The sequence below is a fragment of the Puma concolor genome, unplaced genomic scaffold, assembly GCF_028749965.1.
Source record: "Puma concolor isolate L17-30 unplaced genomic scaffold, mPumCon1.1.hap2 unalloc_scaffold_24, whole genome shotgun sequence".
In the NCBI taxonomy this organism is placed as follows: domain Eukaryota; kingdom Metazoa; phylum Chordata; class Mammalia; order Carnivora; family Felidae; genus Puma; species Puma concolor.
Genome location: NW_028240230.1, coordinates 185,681 through 210,005, shown reverse-complemented (window position 1 = coordinate 210,005; position 24,325 = coordinate 185,681). Strand labels below are relative to the sequence as shown.

General features: G+C 43.5%; 1 protein-coding gene across 9 annotated transcripts in view; it reads left to right on the top strand.

Annotated features, from left to right (window-relative positions):
- The first annotated feature begins 9 nt into the window (after positions 1-9).
- The window catches only part of LOC147571493 (uncharacterized), a 52,217-nt gene continuing 27,901 nt past the window's right edge, over positions 10-24,325 (top strand). For 2 of the 9 annotated variants that reach the window (XM_086696314.1, XM_086696306.1), the window contains exons 1-3: positions 11-4,892; positions 7,393-7,464; positions 9,525-9,596. In XM_086696314.1, coding sequence (XP_086552440.1) covers positions 67-4,892; positions 7,393-7,464; positions 9,525-9,596 — 4,970 coding nt within the window. In that variant the 5' untranslated portion in view covers positions 11-66. Of the gene's footprint in view, positions 4,893-7,392; positions 7,465-9,524; positions 9,597-13,454; positions 13,527-14,274; positions 14,356-24,325 lie in introns of all 9 variants that reach the window. The other 7 variants (XM_086696308.1, XM_086696312.1, XM_086696310.1 and 4 more) reach the window with 7 other exon arrangements.

The window sequence follows — 24,325 nt, the reverse complement described above, 5'->3', positions numbered from 1 at the left end:
GGGGCTTAGGCGGGGGAGGGGCGCGCACTTGCTAACAGTGCACGCGCGCATCACGGGGCTGCCATAATGGTTTGGCTCCCGCTCAGTTCCCAGCGCCAGTACCCCACTCGCCTGGGTCGCTGCGCCCCGGAGCCTCCGCAAGTCATGTCCCGGCTGCGCCTGTTGGCCCCACTGCTTGTCCTTATGTGGCAACCGTTGTGGCTGCTGGTCCAGGCAGCTCAGCCTCCAGAGTGGGCCCTGGACCCTGCCCAGCTGACCTCCGACCCCCTGGAGGCGGCTGAGCCCTGGTCGTCGCGCTCCTCTGATCCCCCACCCGAATCGCCCCAGGCGCTTACACCCCCAGCTGGGCTGGGGGGCTTTAATTACCTGGGGTCCTCTGCTCCAGCCCAGATGTTGGCCCCGCCTAAGGAGTTGACGGAGACTTTGGTTCCATTCCTGGACACGGATTCCGTTGGAGAACTACCCCCAGGGCCAGATGAGGATCTGAATGACCAGCTAACCCAGCATCAAAGGCTCCCAGAGGTGGTTCCAATGCCAGGTTGGGATTATTTAATGTTTCCCAGGGTTACAGGTAAGCCTTTAGATGTGGAACTTACCACAACTCCAGGGCCTGAGAAAGGTGTTGCACCTTCTATAGCCCAGCAAGAGGCCCCACCTCAGCCTCTTGAACATACTGAGGAAGCAGAACTTTCTCTAACCCAGCAAGAGACCTCGGGTAAGCCTCCAGAGGAGGTTGAGCCTTCAAGTGAGCGGGAGACCCCAGGTCAGCATTCCGAGCCTCCTGGGGTGATTGATCCTTCTCTAAGGCAGCAGGAGACCCCAGCTCAGCCTTCAGTGCCTCGTGAGGAAGCTAAGCCTTCTCTAAGCAAACAGGAACCCCCAGCTCAGCTTCCAGACCCTTTTGGAGAAGCTGAACTTTCTCCAACCCAGGAGGAGGTCTCAGCTCAGCTTGCAGAGCTCCTTAATGAGGCAGAATCTTCAACTCAGCAGGAGACTCCAGCTCAGTCTCCAGAGGAGATAGAATCTTCTGCAACCCTGCAAGAGCAACCAGCTCAGCCTCCAGAGCTGCCTTCCAGGGAGGTGGAACCTTCTCCAACCCAGCAGGAGCACCCAGCTCAACCTCTATGGCATCATAAGATGACAGTTTCACCTCCAGGTCACTACCGTGATCAACATTTAAACCTGCCCAATGTCAGTTTGAAACCTCCAGATGTGCAGCTTACCATGACTGCAGAACCCACTACAGAGGTGGGACCTTCTGCAGTTCAGCACGAGACTAGAGCTCAGCCCTCAGTGCCTCTTAATGTGGAACCTTTTGAAACCCAGCATGAAGCCCCAACTCTGCCTCCACAGTCCCCTGAGGTTGAATCTTTGCCAGTTCAACAGGAGACTCCAACGCAATCTCCAGAATCTACCACACAGGAGAAACTTCCAACACAGCAGGAGACCCCAGTTCAGTATCCAGAATATCCTGGCGAAGTTGAACCTTCTCCAACCCAGCAGGAGGTCCCACATCAGCATCCAGCGCCCCCTGAAAATGTTGTATCTTCTCCAGTCCAGCACGAAGTCCCAACTCCACCCGAAGATTTTCCTGAGGAAATTGAACTTTCTCCAAGCCAGCAGGAGAGCTCAGCTCTGCCTCAAGTGCCTGTTGCAAGTAGAGAACCTTCTCCAATCCAGCAAGAGGTCCCAGCTCAGCAACCAAAGCCCAATGAGGGGGTCGAGTCTTTTCCAGTTCAGTATGAGCATCCAGCTCAGCCTCCAGGGTCCTCTACAGATGTTGTAGCTCAGTCTCCAGTACAGCATGAGGTGACATTCTCACCTCCAGGTCCAGGTGAAGCTCAGCATCCAGTGTTGCCTAATATCACAGTTAAACCTGTGGATCTGAGGATTTTCATAAGTCCCCAGGCAACTAAGGAGGTTGAACATCTTCCAGTGCAGCAGGATGTCCCTGCTCAATCTCCTATTCCCCCTGAGCAAGTTGAATTTTCTCCAGCTCAGTCCAAGCGTCTTTCCCAGTCTCCAGAGTCCCCTGAAGATGAGTCTTCTCCAGGCCAACAAGAGGTCCTAGCTCAGACTCCAGACCCCCGTAAGGCTGTGGAACCTGCTTCAGGCCAACAGGAGGCCCCAGCTCAGTCTGTAGTCCCCCAGCTGGCCCCAGCTGTATCTCCTGAGCCCCCTAAGGAGGTAGAACCTTCTCCCACACCACAGGAGGCCCCAGCTCAGCTTTCAGAGCCTCCTGAGAAGGTAGAACCATCTCCAGTTCAGCAGGAAGTCCCAGCTCAGCCTTCAGAGCCCCCTAATGAGGCAGAATCTTCTCCAACCCCGCAGGAGGCCCTGGTTCAGTCTCCTGTCCCCCAGCAGGCCCCAGCTGTATCTCCTGAGCCCCCTAAGGAGGTAGAACCTTCTCCCACACTGCAGGAGGCCCCAGCTCAGCCTTCAGAGCCCCCTAATGAGGCAGAGTCTCCAACCCAGCAAGTGGCCCCAGCTCAGTTTCCAGTCCTCCAGGAGTCCCCAGCTATATCCCCTGAGCCCCCTAAGGAGGTGGAACCTTCTCCCACACCTCAGGAGGCCCCAGTTCAGCCTTCAGAGCCCGGTAATGAGGCAGAATCTTTTCCAACTCAGCAGGAAGCCCCAGTTGTATCCCCTGAGCCCCCTAAGGAGGTAGAACCTTCCACACAGCAGGAGGCCCCACCTCAGCCTTCAGAGCCTCCTGAGAAGGTGGAACCATCTCCAGTCCAGCAGGAAACCCTATCTCTACCTCTCGAGCCACTTAAGGAGATAGAACCTTCTCTAACACAACAGGAGGTACAAGCTCAGCCTTCAGAGGCCCCTGAGAAGGTAGAACCATCTCCAATTCTTCAGCAGTCTCCAACTCAACCTCCGGAGCCCTCTAAGGAGGCAGAAACTCCTCCAGCCCAGCAGGAGGCCCCCGTTCAGCCTCCAGAGCCACCCGAGGAGGTTGTAGCACAACCTCCAGTCCGTAATGAGGTGACAGTTCCACCTCTAGGACAAGAGCAAGCTCAGCATCCAAACTTGCCCAATGTTACTATTCAGCCTGCTGACCTGGAGCTTACTGCAACTCCAGAACCTACTGTGGAGGCTGAGCATTCTACAATCATGCAGCAGACTATAGCTCCTCCAGAGGACACTGCGGTGACACCTCCACATCCAGAGCAGGTCCAGGCTCAGCATCCAAATTTGACTGAAGCCAGAGTTCAGCCTTTAGACCCGGAACTGACCATAACTCCAGAACCCACTACAGAGGTTGAAACTTCAACCACGCAAGAGATCCCAGGTCACCCTTCAGGGCCACCTAAGAAGGTTGTAGTTCAGCCTCCACTGTTTCGGGAGGTGACAGTTCCAACTCCAGGTCTGGATCGATCTCGTCATCCATTGTCACCTAATGTAACAGTTCAGCCTTTGGACCTAGAGCTTACCATAACTCCAGAACCCACTATGGAGGTTAAAGCTTCTACAGCCCTGAAGAAAACTACAGCTCCTCCAAAGGACCTTGAGGTAACATTTGCACATCTAGAGCAGGTTCAGGTTCAGCCTTCAACCTTGAATAAGGCCAAAACTCAACAGACCCCAGACCAGCCTCCAGAGCCGCCTAAGGAACTTGTAGCTCAACCTCCAGTATATCAAGAGGCAGCAGTTCCAACACCAGATCAGGATCAAGCTCAGCGTCTGTGGTTGCCGAATGTAACAGTTCAGCCTTTGGACTTGGTGCTTACCGTAACTACAGAACCCACTACGGATGTTAAACATCCCTCAGCCCTGCAGCAGACTACCGCTCCTCCAGAGGACCTTGAGGTGACATTTCCACATTCAGAGCACATTCAGCATCCAACCTTAACTAAAGTCACAGTTAAACCTTTGGACCCAGGGCTTCCCATAACTCCAGAATCCACTACGGAGACTGAACCTTCTCTAACCATGCAAGAGACCCCAACCCAGCCTCCAGAGCCACCTAAGGAGGTTGTTCCGTATCCATCCCAACAGGAAGTGACAGTTCCTACTCCAAGTAAGGATCAAGGTCAGCAACCAACATTGCCCAGTGTCACAGCTCATCATGTGGACTTGGGGCTTACCATAACTCCAGAACCTACTACAGAGGCTGAACATTCTACACCCATGAAGGAGACTACAGCTCCTCCTCCAAAGGACCGTGAGGTGACACTAGCACATCCAGAGCAGGTTCAGAGTCAGCATCCAAACCTGACTGAAGTCACAGTTCCACCTATGGACCTGGAACTTACTGTAACTGCAGGATCCAGTGTGGAGACTGAACCTTCTCCAACCATGCGAGACACCCCAACTCAGCCTCCAGAGCCACCTAAGGAGGTTGTAGTTCAATATCCATTCGAGCAGGAAGTGACAGTTCCAACTCCAAGTAAGGATCAAGGTCAGCATCCAGCATCACCCATCATCCCATTTCGTCATGTGGAGCTTACTATAACTCCAGAACCTATTACAGAGGCTGAACATTTGACAACCCTGAAGAAGACTACAGCTCCTCCCCCAAAGGACCTTGAGGTGACACTTGCACATCCAGAACAGGTTCAGAGTCAACATCGAAACCTGACTGAAGTCACGGTTCCACCTATGGACCTAGAAATTCCTGTAAGTCAGCAACCAGAGTCATTTGAGACAGGTTTTCCTCCAACAACTCAACATTCTGTGGTGCATTTTGTAAACTATACCTCAGAAAAGGCATACACAACTTTAACTTGGCAACCAGAACAGAATGCCACCACAGACCTCAAAATATGTGAGCGCTGTACCTGCAAAGATGAGACACTGTCGTGTGTTGGTCTCAGCCTACAGCAGAGGCTCCGCAGAGTGCCCGAGCCGGAGCCCGACACCTACAACGGCACCTTCACCATCTTGTAAGAATCGCCTTTACTTGTTCGTTCTCTGCCTCCTGCTTGACATGGCCGTCTCTTCCTCAATGTCGTCCTGGGCCTTCCTCATCTCCCCAACCACGTTGACTGACTTTCTGTTTTTACCTTTTCTTTGTCAACTATCCCTTATCTTCATTTTCCTTTTTACTACTGTTCGCCCTTCTCCAATCTTTTACTTGTAATTGTCCTTATTCTTTTTCCTTATCCAATTTTTAGCCCCATTATTTCATTCCTTAACCTCTACTCTCCCATTTTTGCTCCATCCTCTATAATAGGATACAACAGAGTAGTGAAGAGTAGAGATTCTGGAACTAGATTGCCTGCGTTTGGGCCGAGGTCTGTCATCTATTAGCTTTGTGACTCAGTTTCCTTTTCTGTGAAATGGAAATTATGATAGCTACCATCTCATGGGATTATTGTGAGATCTAGATGAGGTAATACATATGAAGCACTTGGATCAGTGCCTGGCAAAATATGAGTGTTAGCTGTTATTATTTTGATTCCCCAGACCTCATCTTTGACCCCCGGCCTTCCACATACAGTACTCGGTTTGGGCCCAACCCAAGAGTAAGTACGATGGGCGCCACACTAGGATGAAATCGTCTTCAGAACATGAAATGACAGGTGGGAAGAAAGGAAATGGTCATAAAAAGGGAGGTGGCATGTAATTAAGTACTAAAAGAGGTACCATGGGTGTTGGAATTCAGCAGACTCTGTACTCAGTGGAGTATGGAGGTCAGGGAGAGCTGCATGGATAAGCTAACACTTTAGCTGAGACTTAAAGAGTGGCTCTGATGTGTTAAATAGAGAAAAAAATGGGTATAAGTCTAGGCAAAGGCATGGCTGCAGGAATGATCAGGAATTAAGAATTAGGTTAGGGGCGCCTGGGTGGCTCAGTCGGTTGAGCGTCCGACTTAAGCCCAGGTCACGATCTCACAGTTCGTGAGTTCGAGCCCCACGTCAGGCTCTGGGCTGACGGCTCAGAGCCTGGAGCCTGCTTCCGATTCTGTGTCTCCCTCTCTCTCTGCCCCTCCCCCATTCATGCTCTGTCTCTGTCTGTCTCAAAAATAAACAAACATTAAAAAAAAAAAAAAGAATTAGGTTAAGCAGTTAAAGATCCAATTACGAGAAACCTTGACTATCAGCTAGAGAGGTTTGAACGTTACATTCTGAGTTACAGAGGGCCATTGAAAGTTTTCAAGCATGAGATACAGACCATTGAAACGAGGATTATTTTCAGTTCCCCATATAGGGCGATCTGGAGAGGAGAGCTTGATCCAGCGAGACCAGATAGAATGTTCTAACAAAACCTAGGGGTAAAGTAACAAGGGGCCGAATCAGAGTTGCTGAAAAGAGTAGAAAGAAAAGCCTTGAGAGCACTGCAAAGGAGGAAGTGACAAGATAGACTAACTGATGACAGTCGCGGGTGGGGTGTGCACGGGAAAGAGAAAACTCAGATATTACTCTGAAACTTCTGTCCCAGAAAAGGAGAATGATGGAAGTTGAGGCATCTTTTACCAGGGAACATAGGAGCAACCAGAAGGCTTCAGGTTGACTGGAAATGTCCACCAGGCACAGGGGCAGATGGGTATCTGTTTTGAATTTATTCCTGACTCCCCTGAAAAAAATGTGTATATAAACTGACCAGGTAAGCTGTTGTTGAGGGAAGAGGACAAAACTACAGGTAAAGGTTCAAAGTCATACGCAGGGTTAGCGGTTGAAACTGAACCTCAGGCATTTAATAGCTTCTTTTAAACATGTGTAATTCATGGATACATGAGTTATCATGGATACTTTTTTTTGTTTTTAATGTCACAGGTATAGAGGATAAAACGTGAAAATCCCACCCCACCCTCCCTACCACTCATAAGATAACTCCTGTCACCTTTTTGGTGTGTGTCCTTCCTTCCCATCTCTTTCCTTTGCATTTTTTCCTAATTTCCTAATGAGGGGATACTTTTTAATTCCTTGCCCAGTGATTTGTTGCTTTTCCCTATGCAATATGTCTAAGAAATCTTTCCGTGTTAGTTATTCTAATTTCTAACTTCCCTTATCCTTCTAACACCTAGAGAGGTTTCAGTAGAGGGCTTCTTTACATTTGTTTGCTGATAATGGTAAATTTTTTACCATTTTTTTCGTTGAATTATTATTTTCTCATTGATTTGTGGAAGGAACCATTTTAGACACATAAGTGATTTGGGGGAAAAAAATACTTACCTCCAGAGTAATGAACAGGCGTTATCTACCCAAGGAATGGAACAAATAGGACGTTCAGGTTCTAAGGAGCTGCCTTGTTTGTGCCAGTGGCCCCACGCTAGCTCTTTATTAATTGCACCACCTGGGATGCTGATAGCTGCGGAAAGTAGAAAGTTGGCATTTACTGCATTGGAATATTCCCCACAGGGTTGCCAGTGATTCTCTTATTTATTCCGTTCATTCCCTTCCTACCTATTCAAGGATCTGAACTGTGTTTGTTTCTTCACAGAAATTTCCAAGGAAACTCTATTTCTTACATTGATAAAAATGTATGGAAGGGATACCGTTGGGCTGAGAAACTGTGAGTATATTCTCTCCAAATATGAATACAAAAAAAAAAAAACAAAAAAAAAAACTAACTGCATTCTAAGGTCCTTCTTGGTCCAGAACTTTGAAGTCAGTAGCTCTGAGGAAAGGTGTTTCCCCTTCCATATCCCAACTCAACCTCTACCGATTGCAATTCTGTGTTAATTTTTTTTTAACGTTTATTTATTTTTGAAACAGAGAGAGACAGAGCATGAACGGGGGAGGGTCAGAGAGAGGGAGACACAGAATCTGAAACAGGCTCCAGGCTCTGAGCTGTCGGCACAGAGCCCGACGCAGGGCTCGAACTCACGGACCGCGAGATCATGACCTGAGCTGAAGTCGGCCGCTTAACCGACTGAGCCACCCAGGCGCCCCTCAAGTTTTCTAATTTATTCAACGACCATTTCTGCTGCTCATAGACTGAGTTTTTTACTAATGATAATACTTTTCATTCATATAATCTTGAGTTGGTTCTTTTTATTAGATGTACTGTTTACCTCTATCTGAGGATATATTAATGATGCTATTCTAAATTTTTTATAGTGTTTATTTTTGAGAGAGAGAGAGAGAGAGTGAGAGACAGAGTGCAAGTTGGGGAGGGGCAGAGAGAGAGGGAGATACAGAATCTGAAGCAGGCTCCAGGCTCTGAGCTTCAGCACAGAGCCCAGTGCAGGGCTTGAACCCATGGACTGCAACCTGAGCCGAACTCGGATGCTTAACCGACTGAGCCACGCAGGTGCCCCATTAATGTTGGTATTCTCAAATCCTTTTGTGTTTTCTCTGTTAACTGTGTCATTGACTATAAGCTGTTATATTTGTTTTTTATTTTCTGTCCTGAATGGAATTGGCTTTCTCACTCCACATGGTCATTCCTGAGTGCAATTTATCTTTGTAGTTGAGATTTGACTTGCTTCTGTTTTCTGGTCCTAAGGAAGAGGTGAAATGAACCACGGGGCTTGTTATTGGTGACAGGTCCCCCTGAGAGTTAAAGAAGAGGTGGGAGGTGACTTCTAATGGCTAGTCAGAGTGTAGACCCTTCCTCCAGGGTTCTGGGACCCTGCCCCCTTCTAACACCAATGGCTCCTGCCTGGAAGAAAACACCCTTTGCTGCCAGATCCCAGGAGGAAGGATGTGGGGTTGATGTGCTGTCCTTGGTCCTACTGCAGTATCCCAGCTAATCACCCTGTAGGTGGCTCCAAGGCATTTCTGGTGGGGAGTGTTTGTAGAGCTACTCCCTTGGCTTTGAGCTAAGGTTGTGGATTTTCTAATTGTATCTTTTCTAATCATTCTTAGGGACTTTGGTGGAGTTTGGAGTTTGGTAGAGACCTGGCATGTTTCAATCTGCCAGCTTGAAATAGCACAACCTCTTAGGAAGGCAATTTTGTACCCCTGTTAAATCCTGGAGAAACTTAGGCAAATGTGTACTAGGATATAAACAGAAAAATGTTCAAAGCAGCACTGTTTATAATAACTAAAAATTAGAAAAATCTAGTATCCACCAACAGTAGAAAGAACAAATAGCGTTACACGGGTATTTACTCTATACATATTAAACTGAGCATTTATGTTATGTGCATTTTATGCACATTTTTAGTTCTCACAGATACTTTTTGGTTGGGGAAAAAAATTAGATGGCTTTACTCGTAGCACTGATATGGTTATAAATAGGGCTTCCACAATAAAATTTGGGAAAAGAGAGGAGGAAGTGGCAGTTCTGTCCATGTTTTTGCCACTCAGGGCTGGATTCTAACAGAGATTTTGTGATCCAGAGAGTAGGCATTAAATGTACATTTTGGTGTGAAGAGTGGATAGGGGTGTGTGTGTGTGTGTGTGTGTGTGTGTGTGTGAGAGAGAGAGAGAGAGAGAGAGACAAAGGAGTATGTGAGAAGAAAATATTTGAATCAAACAGCAGAGGTCGCCATCCCTACATTAAATAAGAATTAGTGTATTTGGTGGCACCATTACCCAGGTTTCTCTCACATCTAGCGGTCCTGTGTAGCAAATAGTTGTAGTTATTTTGCATTTTGACCCAGAAATGACCTTTTCATTTTGCAGAATTCTCAGTGAAAATCATCTGACCGAATTACGTAAGGACACATTTGAAGGCCTGCTATCCCTCCAGTATTTGTAAGTTAATCAGTTCATCATTTATTATGAGTTTTTAGTTATATTATTTATTAAAAAATACAGGGTTCAAATTAGATAATTGCAACAATTTCTTCTAACAGTAGAATTCTGTAACTCTCTCTATTAAATTGTATAACTCTGTAAGTCTGTGGGGACCCAGCCCATCTCTAGCATTAAATACCTCCTATGCGTTTTCAACTTTTTAATTTTATAGACAAGATCTAGGAAAAAGCCCTTCAGTTGTAGAGGAAAAGGGGTAATGAGGTCTGAGCAATTATGGACACCCATATGAACCTTGTTATGTAAGTGTTCATATACCATCTGCCTTTATTTATATTTATTATTTATGGCCCATGGATCAAATCCTGTGTATGGTCTGTCTTGATACAACCTATGAGTTCAGAATGATTTTCATGTTCTTAAAGGGCTGTAAAAGAGAAAAGAAGAGAGAGAAACAGAGAATATGTGACAGAGACCGTATATGGCCTGCAAAGCCTAAAATATTTACTGTGTGGCCTTTACAGAAAAGGTTTGAAAAAGTTGGCTTAGTAAAATGAGAGGAATTGAAGTTAACCTCAAATTGTCACCTACAAGACAAGAAAATATAGAACACTTACATTAATTTGAATGCCATTAACCCAGAATTTTTAAATAATTTAATCTAAATGAAATATTTAAATATGAAATATTTAAGCAGGTGAATTATGTAAGCAGTATTACCAAGTACATATTAAATTATCAAGAGAACAGATTAGGGATTTCAGTGTGGGAAATTTTATTAGTTTATTTTTTTATTATTATTTTTTATGTAATTTATTGTTAAGTTAGCTAACATACAGTGTGCTCTTGGCTTCAGGAGCAGATTCCTGTGATCGGTGTGGAAATGCTTATGCCACCATAAAAATAGATGTTTAAAATGATGGTTAAGGGGTTGGGGCTCCTGGGTGGCTCAGTTGGTTGGGTGTCTGACTTTGACTCAGGTCGTGATCTCACAGTTTGTGGGTTCGAGCCCCGTGTCGGGCTCTGTGCTGACAGCTCAGAGCCCGGAGCCTGTTTCAGATTCTGTCTCCCTCTCTCTCTGCCCCTCCCCCACTCATGCTCTGTCTCTGTCTCTCTCAAAAATAAATAAACATTAAAAAAAAGATGGCTAAAGGGCACGTGGCTGTCTCAGTCATTAGAGTCTGCAACTCTTGATCTCGAGGTTGTAGGTTAGAGCCCCATGTTAGGTATAGAGATTACTTAAAAAAAATGAAATCTTTAAAAATATAATGATGGTTAAGTGGTATAGTTAGAAATGTTTACACTAAACAAACATCAGAAATGCCTCTAACTTCGCTAATTACAGAATAAACATCTCTCCAGCCTCATTGTCAAGGAAGAAATGTTTGCATATATCTCTGTACATTAGACATACAGAGATACTAATGTTCTTTGCTATGGAGGTTCAGTGTTTATTCTTTGCCCATGCCATCCAAAGCTGTGTATTTCATTAATCCTTTTTTTAAAAATTTTTTAATGTTTATTTATTTTTGAGAGAGAGAGAGAGAGAGAGAGACAGAGTATGAGAGAGACAGAGTATGAGCAGGGTAGGCTCAGAGAGAGAGGGAGACACAGAATCCGAAGCGGGCTTCAGTCTCTGAGCTGTTGGCCCAGAACCCGATGCGGGGCTCGAATTCATGAACAGTGAGATCATGACCTGAACCGAACGAAGTCAGATGCTCAATCGACTAAGCCATCCAGGCGCCCCTCATTAATCCTTATTAATGATGTGCTTTAGAAAATAGATTCTTCTTGCAAATGTAGAAGGCTTAAGGGTAGTGAGTAAAAGGAATCTCATATGACACTAAAAATAGTCCTTCAAATTATCAAACCTTCCAAGTCTTAGGGGACAACCACTTTGTATTGGTCTTCTTGGCTACCTCTGCCATCTGGGCTCCAAACGTTACAAACACAGTTTGGAGAAAAACAAAAGAGACAAACTGCGCAATGGATTGGGCCTTTCATTATTTCTACTATGAGGTACTTTGTAAGCCAATTATTTCATGTTAGGTGAAGTGTTCTCATTCATTCATTCAAAAAAAAATGTGAATCAAAACCTAAAAAAGAATGTGACAGGCCCTATGCCCAGTACCATAGGCACGCAGATGGTTAAGACAGGCTTCCCACCCTTGTAGGAACTCATGATTTCACAGGGAAAATAAACAGAAGCTTAAACCATAACGCATAAGCACTAAATGGATGATGAAGCACTGACAGAGTGCAGAAGCGGGAGCCACAAAGTCATAAAACCACATTTCTTTTCAGTCATTTTGCTCCTTCTACTCACTACCCAGCTGTTAATTTATTTTATAAATATTTGAGTTTGTTCTTTGTCCATGCATCAGTTTTAAACACAGTAGACAACGCAGATGAGCAAGACTAGTCCATACTTTCATGGAGTTTATGCCCAGAGGAAATGGAATGCCAGAATAACTATATTAAGAAGAAATTGGGGCACCTGACCGGCTGAGTCAGTAGAGCATGCGACTCTTGATCTCAGGGTCGTGAGTTCAAGCCCCAGGTTGGGCGTGGAGTCTACTTTAAAAAATTCAAAGAAGGAGAAGAAGGAGGAGGAGGAGAGGGGGAGGGGAAGAAATGGATTTGGGCAATGAGAAGTATAAGTTGTTTTTGGAACATAGAAGAGGGGGGAAGACTTCAAGTTGGATCAGGGAAGTTACTAGAGAAATGCTGTTTGAACAGAACCTTGAATGGCTATGACGTGTCATCGGATAGACATCTTGGGAAGAATATGCTTGCAAAATAGAGTGAGTGAAAGGCAAAATGCAGGAGAAATTTCTTTGGTATCTGTAGAGTAGGAAACTAGAGCCAGATTTAGGATTTTGAAGGCCTTGGATAATATGCCAAGCTACCGTGTTATCACAGCAGTGCTCTAGGACAAACTTTAGACTGCACCAGGGTCACTTGGAGGCCTTGTCAGAACACAGGTTCCACCTCCACAGTTCCTGATTCACTCAGTCCGGAGTAGAGCTGAGAATTTGCATCTTGAGTAAGTTCCCAAGTGACTCTGATATTTGAGAACCACTCCTGGAGAATTAATCTGGTGACTGTGTGCAGTATAGATTAGAATGGGAGAGACCAGAGATGACAATGCCAGTCAGAAGATGGTGGTACCCATGTAGGTGGAAAGTGAGGGACTCGGCTGAAATCAATGGAAATAAGAGGGTCAACTATAATCAAGAATGGGTGTTTCCAAATAAAAATCCAGTACCATGTTGTTTTTTTGTTGGCCCCACTTGCAACTGAAGCAGTTGATAAATTCATAGAGCGTTTAGGCAATGTACAACCAAAAATAAATTTCTATTAATATGATAATATAATTCTGAGTTCGTTCAAAGTTAGGTATTGATTAGAGGAGTAACTTCTTTTCAAGTTAAATGAAAAGGTATCTTTTATCTCTTCTGGTATTGACTTGGTGTCGAGAAATACAACTAAACCAGGAAGGTGTGCTAATGTGAGAATATCCCTTTTAATATTAGAAATTATATGTGGAGATCACAACTTTGAGCTCATAATTTAGAAATTGATGAGGCCACAGAAAGTCATTTAATCAATTCTTCTGCTCTCAGGAAAGATTACTTCCAAGATCTATCAAGATCTATAGTTGTATGTTTTATGTATGAAGATCACAAAGGTGAGACTCTTAAGAAAGGTGAGGGCAGGGTTAGGGGCTCTGGAAGGTTCAAATAACAATTCCTAATTCTCAGAGTTTAGCCAAAAGCTACTTATTCAATACTATCATCCTACTAATTAGATATCTTATAGCTAATTGAGGCAATATTTTCCTTTTCCTTTTCCTAGAGATTTATCCTGCAATAAAATACAATATATTGAAAGACGTGCATTTGAATCACTACCTTTTTTGCAGTTTATGTAAGTTACAAATATAATTTCATTATATTTGGAATTTTTATTAAACTTAATTGTAAACCTCTTTGTTATTCACTTTGAATGAATGAAACTTTATTAGTCGAAAGCTACTAAAATTATGTAGCAAATCTTTTTTGTCTGTGGCAAAGTTTGGTGTGAGAGTTATTATAGAGGTCAGAGTGAATCGTTCTAGAGCAGCAGTTCTCTGCCAGGGTGCTTTTGCATCCAGGTGACACTTAGTAGTGTCTAGAGACATTTGTGATTGTCAGACTGTAGATGTGCTGCTGGCATCTAGTGGGTGGAGGCCAGGGCTGCTGTCACACCCTACAGTTCACAGGGCAGCACCCCCCCCCCCCATAACAAAGATTATCCAACCATAAATCTCAACAGTGCTAAAGTTGTGAAACATTTTTCTAGAGAAATAAACTTACTTCTCTAGAAAAAAATACTTACTTAACACAAGTATTTATTGAGCATTTACTGATTTGTATCTAATGCACCACATGTATAAACATGAAAGTATAAATCTTTCATGCAAATATTTTTTTAAAAAGGCAAGCATCTTTCATAGTGAGATTTCTTTAGTGTATGGAGAGAGTATTGTGGTTATGTTTCATTATCTATAAATTAGAATCACTGCCAAAGGATAAATATTCTGAAAATATCTTGTTTTTCTTCTTCATTTGTGTCTTGTTTTTTTGTTGTTGTTGTTGTTGTTTTGTTTTTTTGTTTTTTTTTTTGGTGTGTGTAGAAATCTTCGTTGCAATTTACTCACCAAACTGAGCTTTGGAACATTTCAGGCCTGGCATGGAATGCAGTTTTTACACAAGCTGTAAGTGAAATAGAAAATGAATACATGTAAAAAAAAAAAAAAACTACATGTAAAAATATCATACAGTGATTGGTTAGGTGTGTGTTAATAAACCCAGTATGAATTCTGGAAAGTAGGTCTTAAAATCCATTTTTTTTTTCAAATGAGGAAACTAAGGTACAAAGAGGCCAAGAGACTTGTCTTAACTCCTAAATGGCACTCTCTGCCCTCCCTCGTACCCAGCTTTGTGTGGGCAGTGAAGGCCCCAAGCAAGTAACACCCAAGTCAGTATTATCATGGGAATTCGTGACAGTGATGCTTCCCCAAGGTGTGCGTGGTCCTTGAAATCCACTTCTGAATTTAACTTTGATTCTGGCTCACGTGCAAGTTTCCTGTGCAAAAGAGAACTGCGAAGAACTAAGTTTAGCACAGAGTTCTCCAGGCAGCAAAAGGTGTGGGTGCTTCCTCAGCCATCAGGAAAGCAGCAAGAACTCCTGAACACCTGCCACAGGGCACTGCTCTCCATGTGCTTTCTTTCCTGACCACTCTTCAGTTAAGAAGTGTGTGACTCCCTTTCAGCCGGGACATTCTGTGATTTCTCTGTCAAAAAGCAAATCATACTGGGCATGTTCAGTGGCCTGAGGGGGATGTTGAGACTCAAGGTTGAAGACCCTCCACTAAAGCAGACGCTGGAAAAGACTGGCTCACTGTCTTGTGGTTCAGAAATCCGATTTCACAGCTTATCTTCCGTTAGATGAAAGTGTTTACGGTGTGTCTGGAGCTGGAGTAAGTTCCTGCGGGTGCCCAAGAGCAGGGGCCTCCTCTCTCATTAATTTGCTGATGCCTAACTTGGGGAAAGAATACTGAGGGTCAGTTTTTTGTTTTGCCAGCATGCCAGAGAACGGGCTCATTGAGTTTCTCCACCAAGAGGTTTTAGTGGTGTCAATATAATGTCTTAAAAGTCACCACCTCTACTAAGCATCTTATAACACCAAGAGTCTCTTCTAAGAATCTGAATTTCATAGTTATGTAGGCAATACAGGACAAAATAGGGTGGAATCCGTTGATAACAATGAATGAATTCATTGAAAAACAATCCGTGCCACGCGCACTCTATGTCGACAATGTACTAAGTACCGGGGGTACAAAGAATATACAGGGACTGTCCCCAAGAATCTTTCATACTGGAAAAAGGAGAAAAAGATGGCCTTTTTCTTGTAATTTACTAAGATATTTGTAAACTGATGGAAACCCCTGTCTTGCCCGACTGAGATCTCTATCAGTTAACCATTTGTTTTCTTTCCTTTCCTTTGTCCTCCAGCAGCCAGAATGACACATATCCCACCTGGGGCGGGGGCATGTGCTAATTTGTATTTTGCCCTCAACTTGCCCCATGCTCCCTCATCAATCTTACATGACAGAGAAAGGTAATTAAAGAACCAGAGCTAGCTGGTATTGAGAATAAATTAATACTCATGCCATGTGTGTTATGCCCAGAATTCGTGATCCCCAAATACCGCCAGGGAGCCGAGTCCGGTGTAAAAGCAAAAGAGCCTTTATTGGAGCTAGCTCGAGCTCAATCCCCTACCTGCACTGTCGAAGCTGTGAGATACCCGGGAGAGAGAGCCAGTTTCAAAAGGACAAAGGTTTTACTGGTGCCTAGTGGCAGTTGGTGAGGTAATGGCTGCGGCCTCAGCTGATTGGCTGGGGAAGGGTCCTGGGGAAGAGTCCTGTTAGGCAGTTGGGGGGGGGTTACTCAAGGGGAGGAGGTGTGGTCAAGGTGAAGGACACAGAACAAGATGGAGTCGGCCGGTGTAGGCCCGCCCTTTCAATGTGGTTTGAATAGAGCTGTACTACTAAAACGAATTCACAGTTAACTTCCAAAACATTATCACAGTACAGTAAGTGTGTATTGGAGGTTGGGCTCCTTGTTTGGGGCCAAACTTTTCTTTTCTTTTTTCTTTTTAACGTTTATTTATTTATTCTGAGAGAAAGAGAGCGTGCGCAGGGGAGATGCCATCCCGTGAATTCAGTCACGTTATTACCTATGTGACTTATTACTGGGGTGTTTATAAGTTGAAACAGTATTTTCTCCAGCATTAAATAAGTTTGTAAACCTTTTGGGCCCCAGCTGAGGTGGATTTATCTTGAACTGACTGAAGCTTAAACTTCAGGTCTCCTCACTTACATAGGCCCCTTCCAAAGTCTTGGGAGGGACCCTCGCAATTCCTGTACGCATAATTTTGCATGTTTTGATGAGGCAGGATTTCCCAAAGTAGATGAGGTTCAGACCCTACAAGGCCTTGATTCACCCCTGGGTTTCAGGTAATTATATCTCAGTAAGTTTTTTGAATGAAGCCTCTTAAGTTATTGATAAACACTGAGTGAACACGTTAGCGGTGTGGTAAAGTCTATTTTGAATCTGAAATCCACCTCAAAGCCATGCCAAGAGTTTATTAATAAGGTACCACTTTTTGAATGGTAGTAATAATCCTGTTTCTTTCAGATGAAATCAGGAATGAAATATATTATGGAAAACCAACAGTGGTTGATAATCCTAAATGTTAAGTATAGTTTTTTTTTTTTTCCTGACTTTAAAGTGCTTCTCCTTCATTCACCTACACAGGTCCAGACTGGTGGCTTATTTTAAAAAATTCACTTCATTGGTTCTAACAGTACGAGCTCCATGATTTTAGAAGCTGAAGGACTCTACGATGTAGAAAGGCTGTACCTTATCGGGATAGAGCACATTCACATGCTGGCTCGTCTGTGGCGCATCCGTATTGTGCCAAGAACATAAGCTCTAAGGGAGAATAAGGAAAATCTAAGCCTTGCCCCTGTTGAATTATTGTTGAGAATATCATTGAGGTAGGTGTGGCCACCCTCTGAAGGCAAACTCGAGCCCCAGTCACAGACACGCCCTAACGCTCCCCCAGTCAACCGGCATCTGCTTCCTTTTAGACAGCTGTGTGCCCACAAAAGTTGACACACTTCAGGATATTGTCATCGCTTTTTGGTATGTACTGGAAATCCTGGCAGCTTCTTCTCAGATTCAGAAAGGCATAAACGTTAAGGATGAAGATAACAACTCAGGGCTGTCCTTTTGGGGTGATTTAGGGTAACTTTTATTATTTTCCGTGTGTGGTAGTTCAAAAGCTTTGCCATAGTCATACCCAACTATTACTTTTCTTCTCCCAGCTGCATCTGAGTCTTCCCACGTATATACCAAGGCATCTTCTTTCTCTGGGAAGCATGGTAGTTGCTCCTCCGCCCCATATCATTTCTTTAATACCGACCTCTATTAGGTATTTACTGCGCTCCGGCACTATGCTAAGACCTTTCGCTTGTGCTGCAAGTAAGACAATGTGTCTTAAACTCTTAGAATAGAGCCTGGCACGTGGGAAGTGCTCCGGACGTGGCCCCTCACACGGCACTTCATTTTCGTTTTTCCAGCAACTCTTGTGACACAGGTAGTATTATCCTCATTTTGGGGATGAGGAAGTTGAAACTCAGAGACATCGGGTGACTTGCCTAGGTTCACACTGTCAATAAGTGACAGAACCACTTCAGAAGCTTCGCGAGTAATACAATTCCGCATTCCCTGGCACTAGGTAGGACCTGAATGACAACTGGCCTTTTGGGCGTCGTCCCTTGGAGTCAGCTTCTCACTGGAATAGGACCTTTCGAGCAGGGAGCTCCTTTTCCCTATGCTTCTGGAGTTCCTGGCCATGCCACCTATGGGCATCCCCAGGCTTCCTGCTCACCGCCTGGTGCAACTATCACATCGTCACTGCTAGGCACCCACTCTGTGCCCAGCCTTATGCTAGGTGCTTTGCACATGCTCTTTCCTTTAATCCTCAAGTTGCCTTATGAGGTAAATGCTGCTAAAAGGACTCGGAGACGTTCGTTACTTAAGTCCCTTCACCAGGAAGTGACAGCCAGAATTCAGACCTAGGTCTGCCTGATTCCAGGGCCCTTGCTTCTTGGGCTGGTCCTCACTGCCAGAAACTCCTCTTCAAGGCTATTCTCAGAACTTTAATTAAAACATAGGCTCACCATTTCAGATTCTTTAGGCTTCGCCCCTCCCCCCGCCCAACCCCTGAGAAAGGATTTACGTGATGCCCTTAGATGTCTTGCATTGAGGAGCTTCCCATGGGGAGTCACGTTCTCATGGCTCATGGACCTATGTAGATGAATAAAGGAAAGGGGTTATTCTATCCCCAGGTACTTCAAACAGACTGGAATAGGGTCTAGATCACTCCACTTATCTCTTCAACTGCTTTCCTCCAACGAGCCAGTTTTCCCTCCATGCCTTGGGATTCCAGCGTAGAGAGTTTGGAGTTTGTCCTATTTGAAATTTATTTTCACTGCCTGCTTTGGACATTTTTTCAGCTAAAGCTGTTAGGATTTCAGTACATTCAGGACAGTGGTGACAACCTTCAGTCCTCAAGTCTTCTCTGTCTCCTCAGTTAATAGAAAGGAAACGTAGCCCATCTGTCTGGACCTCTGTAGAAGAATTTGGAGAAAAAAAAAATAACACGTAAGAAATGTTCCCTTATTTTGTGAGCTACCTTTAGTCTGTCCCGTTGCTCTGCAACAGAAAGCTTTTGCAAAAATACTTGAGTTTTCCTCTTCAAATAAGATACAGTTTTTTAAAAAACAAAAGAATACCTAGAACAGTATTTCTTCAACTTTGATTATGAGACAGTCTTTGAGGATAACTGTTGTTATGTTTGACTCCCATAAAGATAAGCCCACGAATATCCAAAAGCCAATAGACTGAGTCAGCACACCTTTTATCTGTAAGATGAGGGAATTGAACGGAAATGGAGATGATCTCTAGTGCAATGTCCACCGTTCGTTCGTATCGCAGTCTGTGGAAAAACAATTGCTGTCGGTCCAGCAGAGGTAACCTGTCGGGTCAGTTCTCATTCTCCCCTTGGCTCAGGCACAATAGCTCCATGAAGAAAAGGCGGCACTAAAGACAGGAGGAAATAGGATAATTTGGAGTGGCCTGTATTTTGTTTTCACTACAGATAAACACGGGGCATTCATCTCAGCAGGAGGGCTGCCTGGGTAAGAGGAAGCACTGAGCCGATGGGTATAAGGCCATGGGTGAGCTACCAGGAAAGAGGGGGGGACAGTGGGGGTAGAGCACTGAGATAGTTGGGGGGAAGGATAACGAACTACTAAATTGTTTTGGCTGCATAACTCTTCATAGTCTTTCTTAATAGGGAGCCGGGGGTGGGCGCGGGGTGGAGGGGGGAGGGGAGCAGTGGGCAGGGGAAGACACACACGTGGAAGAGCTTACTTGCACAGAGCCCACCAGTAAGCTTGTAGGTATGAATGCCATTGTTATTGTTTCAAAGCCAAAGGACATTCAGAGCCTCAAGGTTGAGGAACTGTGTTTAACCAGACATGTGACACTCACGTTCTTTCTCTTCATAACATTGTCTGACTGGATATTAACTAGTGTTACACAAACCCGACATGTTAATGGGCCTGAAAAAACGTAGAAGAATGGGCTGGAATAGGAAGAATAGGGGAGTTTCCAAGGCAGGAACAAAAACGCATGGCTCCCAGCCGCACCGCTAACTCCCTCTGACCTCCGTTGTGGAAGAGTTTGAATCTTCGCTCCCCTTTTCTCCACCTACTAACATGTTTATCTTCTGGCAACTGGTTCTCTATTTATCACAACGTGGTTCTTTTTTTTTTTTTTTTTTTTTCAAATTGAGATATAGAATATGCATAATAGAATATGCAACGTTATAAAGTATATAGTGCAATGGTATACTTTGATAGACAGTAATCACTGCTAATTCCAGAACATTGTCATCACCCCCCTCAAAAGAAATACCATACCCATCAGCCTTTACTCCCCATTCTCCCCTCCCCCCAGGCCCCTGGCAACAACTAATTTACCTTCTGCCCCTATGGATTTGCCTATTCTGGACATTTCATCGAAATGTGTGTCTAGTTTCTTTCACATAGCTTGTTGGCTTCAAGATTTATCCGGTTGTAGCATGTTTCAGTACTTCATTCTTTTTTTAATGTTTATTTATTTTTGAAAGAGAGCGCACACACAAGCGGGGAAGGGGCAGCGGGAGAGGGGGACAGAGGATCCAAAACCACAGAGCCTGATGTAGAGCTCGAACTCATGAACTGTGAGATGACGACCTGAGCCAAAGTCAGATGCTTAACCGACTGAGCCACCCAGGTGCTCCAATCACATTTTGTTCATCCATTCGTGAGTTATTGGACATTTGGATTATTTTGACTTTTTGGCTCTTATGAATAATGCTGCTATGAGTATTCATGTACAAGTTTTTGTGTGGTCATATGTTTTTAATTCTCTTGGGTACGTACCTAAGAGTGGAATTGCTGGGTCATGTAGTAACTCTATATTTAACCCTTTTGAGGAACTGCCAAACTGTTTTCCACAGTGACTACACCATCTTACATTCCCACCAATGTATGAAGATTCTGGTTTCCCCAAATCTTGCTACCACTTATCATTGTCTCTCTGTTCGATCATAGCCATCTTAGTGAGTGTAGAGTAGTATCTCATTGTAGCTTTGATTTCTATTTCCCTAATGACCTAAGACATTGAGCATCTTTTCATGTGCTTATTGGCCATTCATGTATTTTCTTTGGTGAAATGTCTCTTCAAATCCTTTACCCATTTAAACATTTGATTATTTGTCTTTTTCTGAGTTTTAAGAGTTCTTTATATATTCTGGATATTCTGGATACTAGACTTGTATCAGACATATGATAGTTTTGGGTTGTTTTTTTATTTTTAAATAAAGTCCAGCTTACCTATTTTTCCTTTGGTTTGTTGTGCTTTTTGTGTCATGTCTAAGAAACTGTTGCCTAAATCCAAGGTCATAAAGATTTCTCTCCTGAGAGTTTTATAGCTTGAGCTCTTCCATTTAGGTCTTTGACTCATTTTGAGTTAATATTTATATATGGTGTGAAGTGTAGGAATCCAACTCCATTATTTTGTATGGGGATATACGGTTGTCCCAGCATCATTTGAAAACACTAGTCTTCCCACATTGAATGGTGTTGGCACCCTTGTTGAAAATCAGTGGGCCATAAATGTGAGGATTTATTCCTGGACTGTCAGTTCTGTTCCATCAGCTTACATGTCTGTTCTTATGCCAGTACCACACCGTGATTACTGTAGTTTTGAAGTAGGTTTTGAAACCAGGGCGTGTGAGTCTCCCCATTTGGTTGTTCTTTGTCAAAATCGTTTTGGAGCCCCTGGGTAGCTCAGTTGGTTAAGTGGCCGGCTCTTGATTTCAGCTCAGGTCATGACCTCACAGTTTGTGAGATGGAACCCCGTGTTGCCATCTGCACTAACAGCATGGAGCCTGCTTGGGATGCTCCCTCTCCTTCTCCCTCTGCCCCTCCCCTGCTCACACTTTTCCCCACTCACACTCGCTCATGTTTGCTCTTCTGCACGGGTGTGTATGCTCGCTGTCTCTCAAAATGAATAGATAAACTTTTTTTTTTTTTTAAAGATCATTTTGGGCTATTCTCGGTCCCTTGAATTGACATACAGATTTTAGAATTAGCTTGCCAATATTTGGAAAGAAGTCAGTTGGGGTTTTGATAGGGATTATACTGAAACCACAGTTCAATCTGGGGTATAGTGCCATTTTAACAATATTTTCTTCTGATCCGTGAACATGGCATATCTTTACGTTTATTTCAATCTTCTTTAATTTCTTTCAACAACGTTTTGTAGTTTTTAGTGTGATTCTTGCACTTCTTTGGTTAAATGTTTTCCTAAGTATTTTATTCTTTTGAGTACTGTTATACATGGAATTGTTTTCTTAATTTCATTTTTGGAATAGTCATTGCTGATGTATAGAAATAAAGCTAATTTTTACATATCGATCTTGTGTCCTGTAACCTTGCTGAACTCATTTATTAGTGCTAAGGTTTTTTTTCTACATTCCCAGGAATATGTCTTGTGGTCTTCTAGTTACCCAGGAAGATGTTGGAGCATTTCAAAGTCCCTATGGACATCTCATTTCTCAGCTTTTCCCTTTTAGGCTTTTTGTTTAGGCTATTTTTTGTCTTGTGATCAATTGCCTCACATAGCTGCCAGATTAAAACATTTATCTATAATTGTTTTCAAAAAAATGCCCCTTGGGAAGAGGCTATTTTAGCACTGTGCAGTTCTCAGTGAGGTCAAGGGCAAGGCTTTCAAGTGAAGTTTTTTAGGGACCCCACTAGACAGGTAAAACAATGACAGTTTGTTCTTTGGGAATGAGGCTTTAAGGAACTTCAGCTCCATTTTGTTCCCCTGGGATGTGGGCAATTTTTAAGGTTATCATCAGGATGGAGAGCAGAGGTTGAGGACAAGTTAAAACAACAGAGCTCACTGTTCTTATAGAAATTAGTAATTTTTTCTTTAATACATGCTCTCCGGGTTGCTGCAAGCCCATTGGTTAAAATTTCCAAAGTTCTGAGAAAGTTGATTTTGACCATTTTTGCTAGTTGTTGTTGTTGTTGCTTTTACGGAAGGATGAATTTTCAGACGTCCTTCCTCTCTCATTTTCACTGATTCACCTGTAACAGGGCTTTAAAATCTCTAAAGTCTCAGGGCACCTGGGTGGCTCAGTTAACTGCCTGACTCTTGATTTCGGCTCAGGTCATGATCTTGCGGTCATGGGATCAAGCCCCATGTCAGGCTCTGCACGGGGCATGGAGCCTGCTTGGGATTCTCTCTCTCTCTCTTCCTCTGCCTCCCTTCACTCATACTCTTGTACTCTCTCTCTCAAAAAATAGAATAAAAAAATAAGAAATGAAATCTGTAAAGTCTCAATGATCACAGGCTAATTAAATACTTAATCATGGGAGATGATTAGAGGAAAGGAATAAAAATAGAAAATGTAATTCTTAGAGAAGCTCTCCCAGATGGAGAGATGAAGTTCAGCAAAGTGTTTCTATATTTAATGCTCTCAAAGTTAAGTTTAAGGTAACGGCTATTTTAAACCCCCTTTTTTCCATACAATTTAAATACAGGCTTTGGAGTCAGAACTGAGTTCAGATTCCATCTCTGCTTCTTGACTGGCTGGACAAACTGGGACAAATTATACAACCTCTCTGTACTTCAGTTTCCTCACTTGTAAAATGGGGTAATGATGTATCTATCACATAAGGTTATTGTGAGGTTTAAATGTGAAATGCTGATCACAGATGCCCCATAGCTCAATAGTATTGGTTGTGATGATTATCCTTATAATTTTGCAAAAGTACAGTGATGATTCTTGAGCAGAGTCAACCTAAAGGCAGATTTTCTTTTCTTTCTTCCTGTTTCCTTCACTTTATTTTTGCTGTAAAGAACTGAGAAGAAAATCTACTCAGCATTTTGGAATAAAAACTTGTGTCAAGCAGTGACAAAATGTTATTTATTCAACAAGCCTTCACTAAGTAACTAGTAAATAACAAGCACTCTGTCAGGCACAGGGACAAAAATGACAATAGAGTATGGTCCCTGCCCTCAGGGAGCTGGCAGTCCAGGAGATGGATAAGGAAACGGGATCATATGCCACCTAACAAAGGCTGTCATAGGAGAATACACATGGTGGGGGTATAGCTTTCACCATTTCCTCTTAGATTAATCCCTTTGTCTTTGGCCCCCAAACTGAGGAATTGGTCCTATTTTTGTCTTTAACCGGGTGTTTTAAACTGTGGAATTTTTTACATTTCTAGAGATAAAGGAAAAGCACCTAGAATTATAGAGGACACTAGAAACAGTATTTCCTACAGAGCCTGGGCTTCCTACCAGCATAGTCACTTCTAGGGTTTTCAGCCCAAAAAGTTCTTTGGCATATCTTGGCTTTGCTGTCCATGTAAAAAAAAAAAAAAAAAAAAAAAAAAAAATTTTTTTTTCTCTTTCTGTTCTCCACTTTATCGTCCAGAGAGCTGGGTAGTTCCCAAAGGAAGAGTGCTTTACAGAATGTAAGGGTGATTT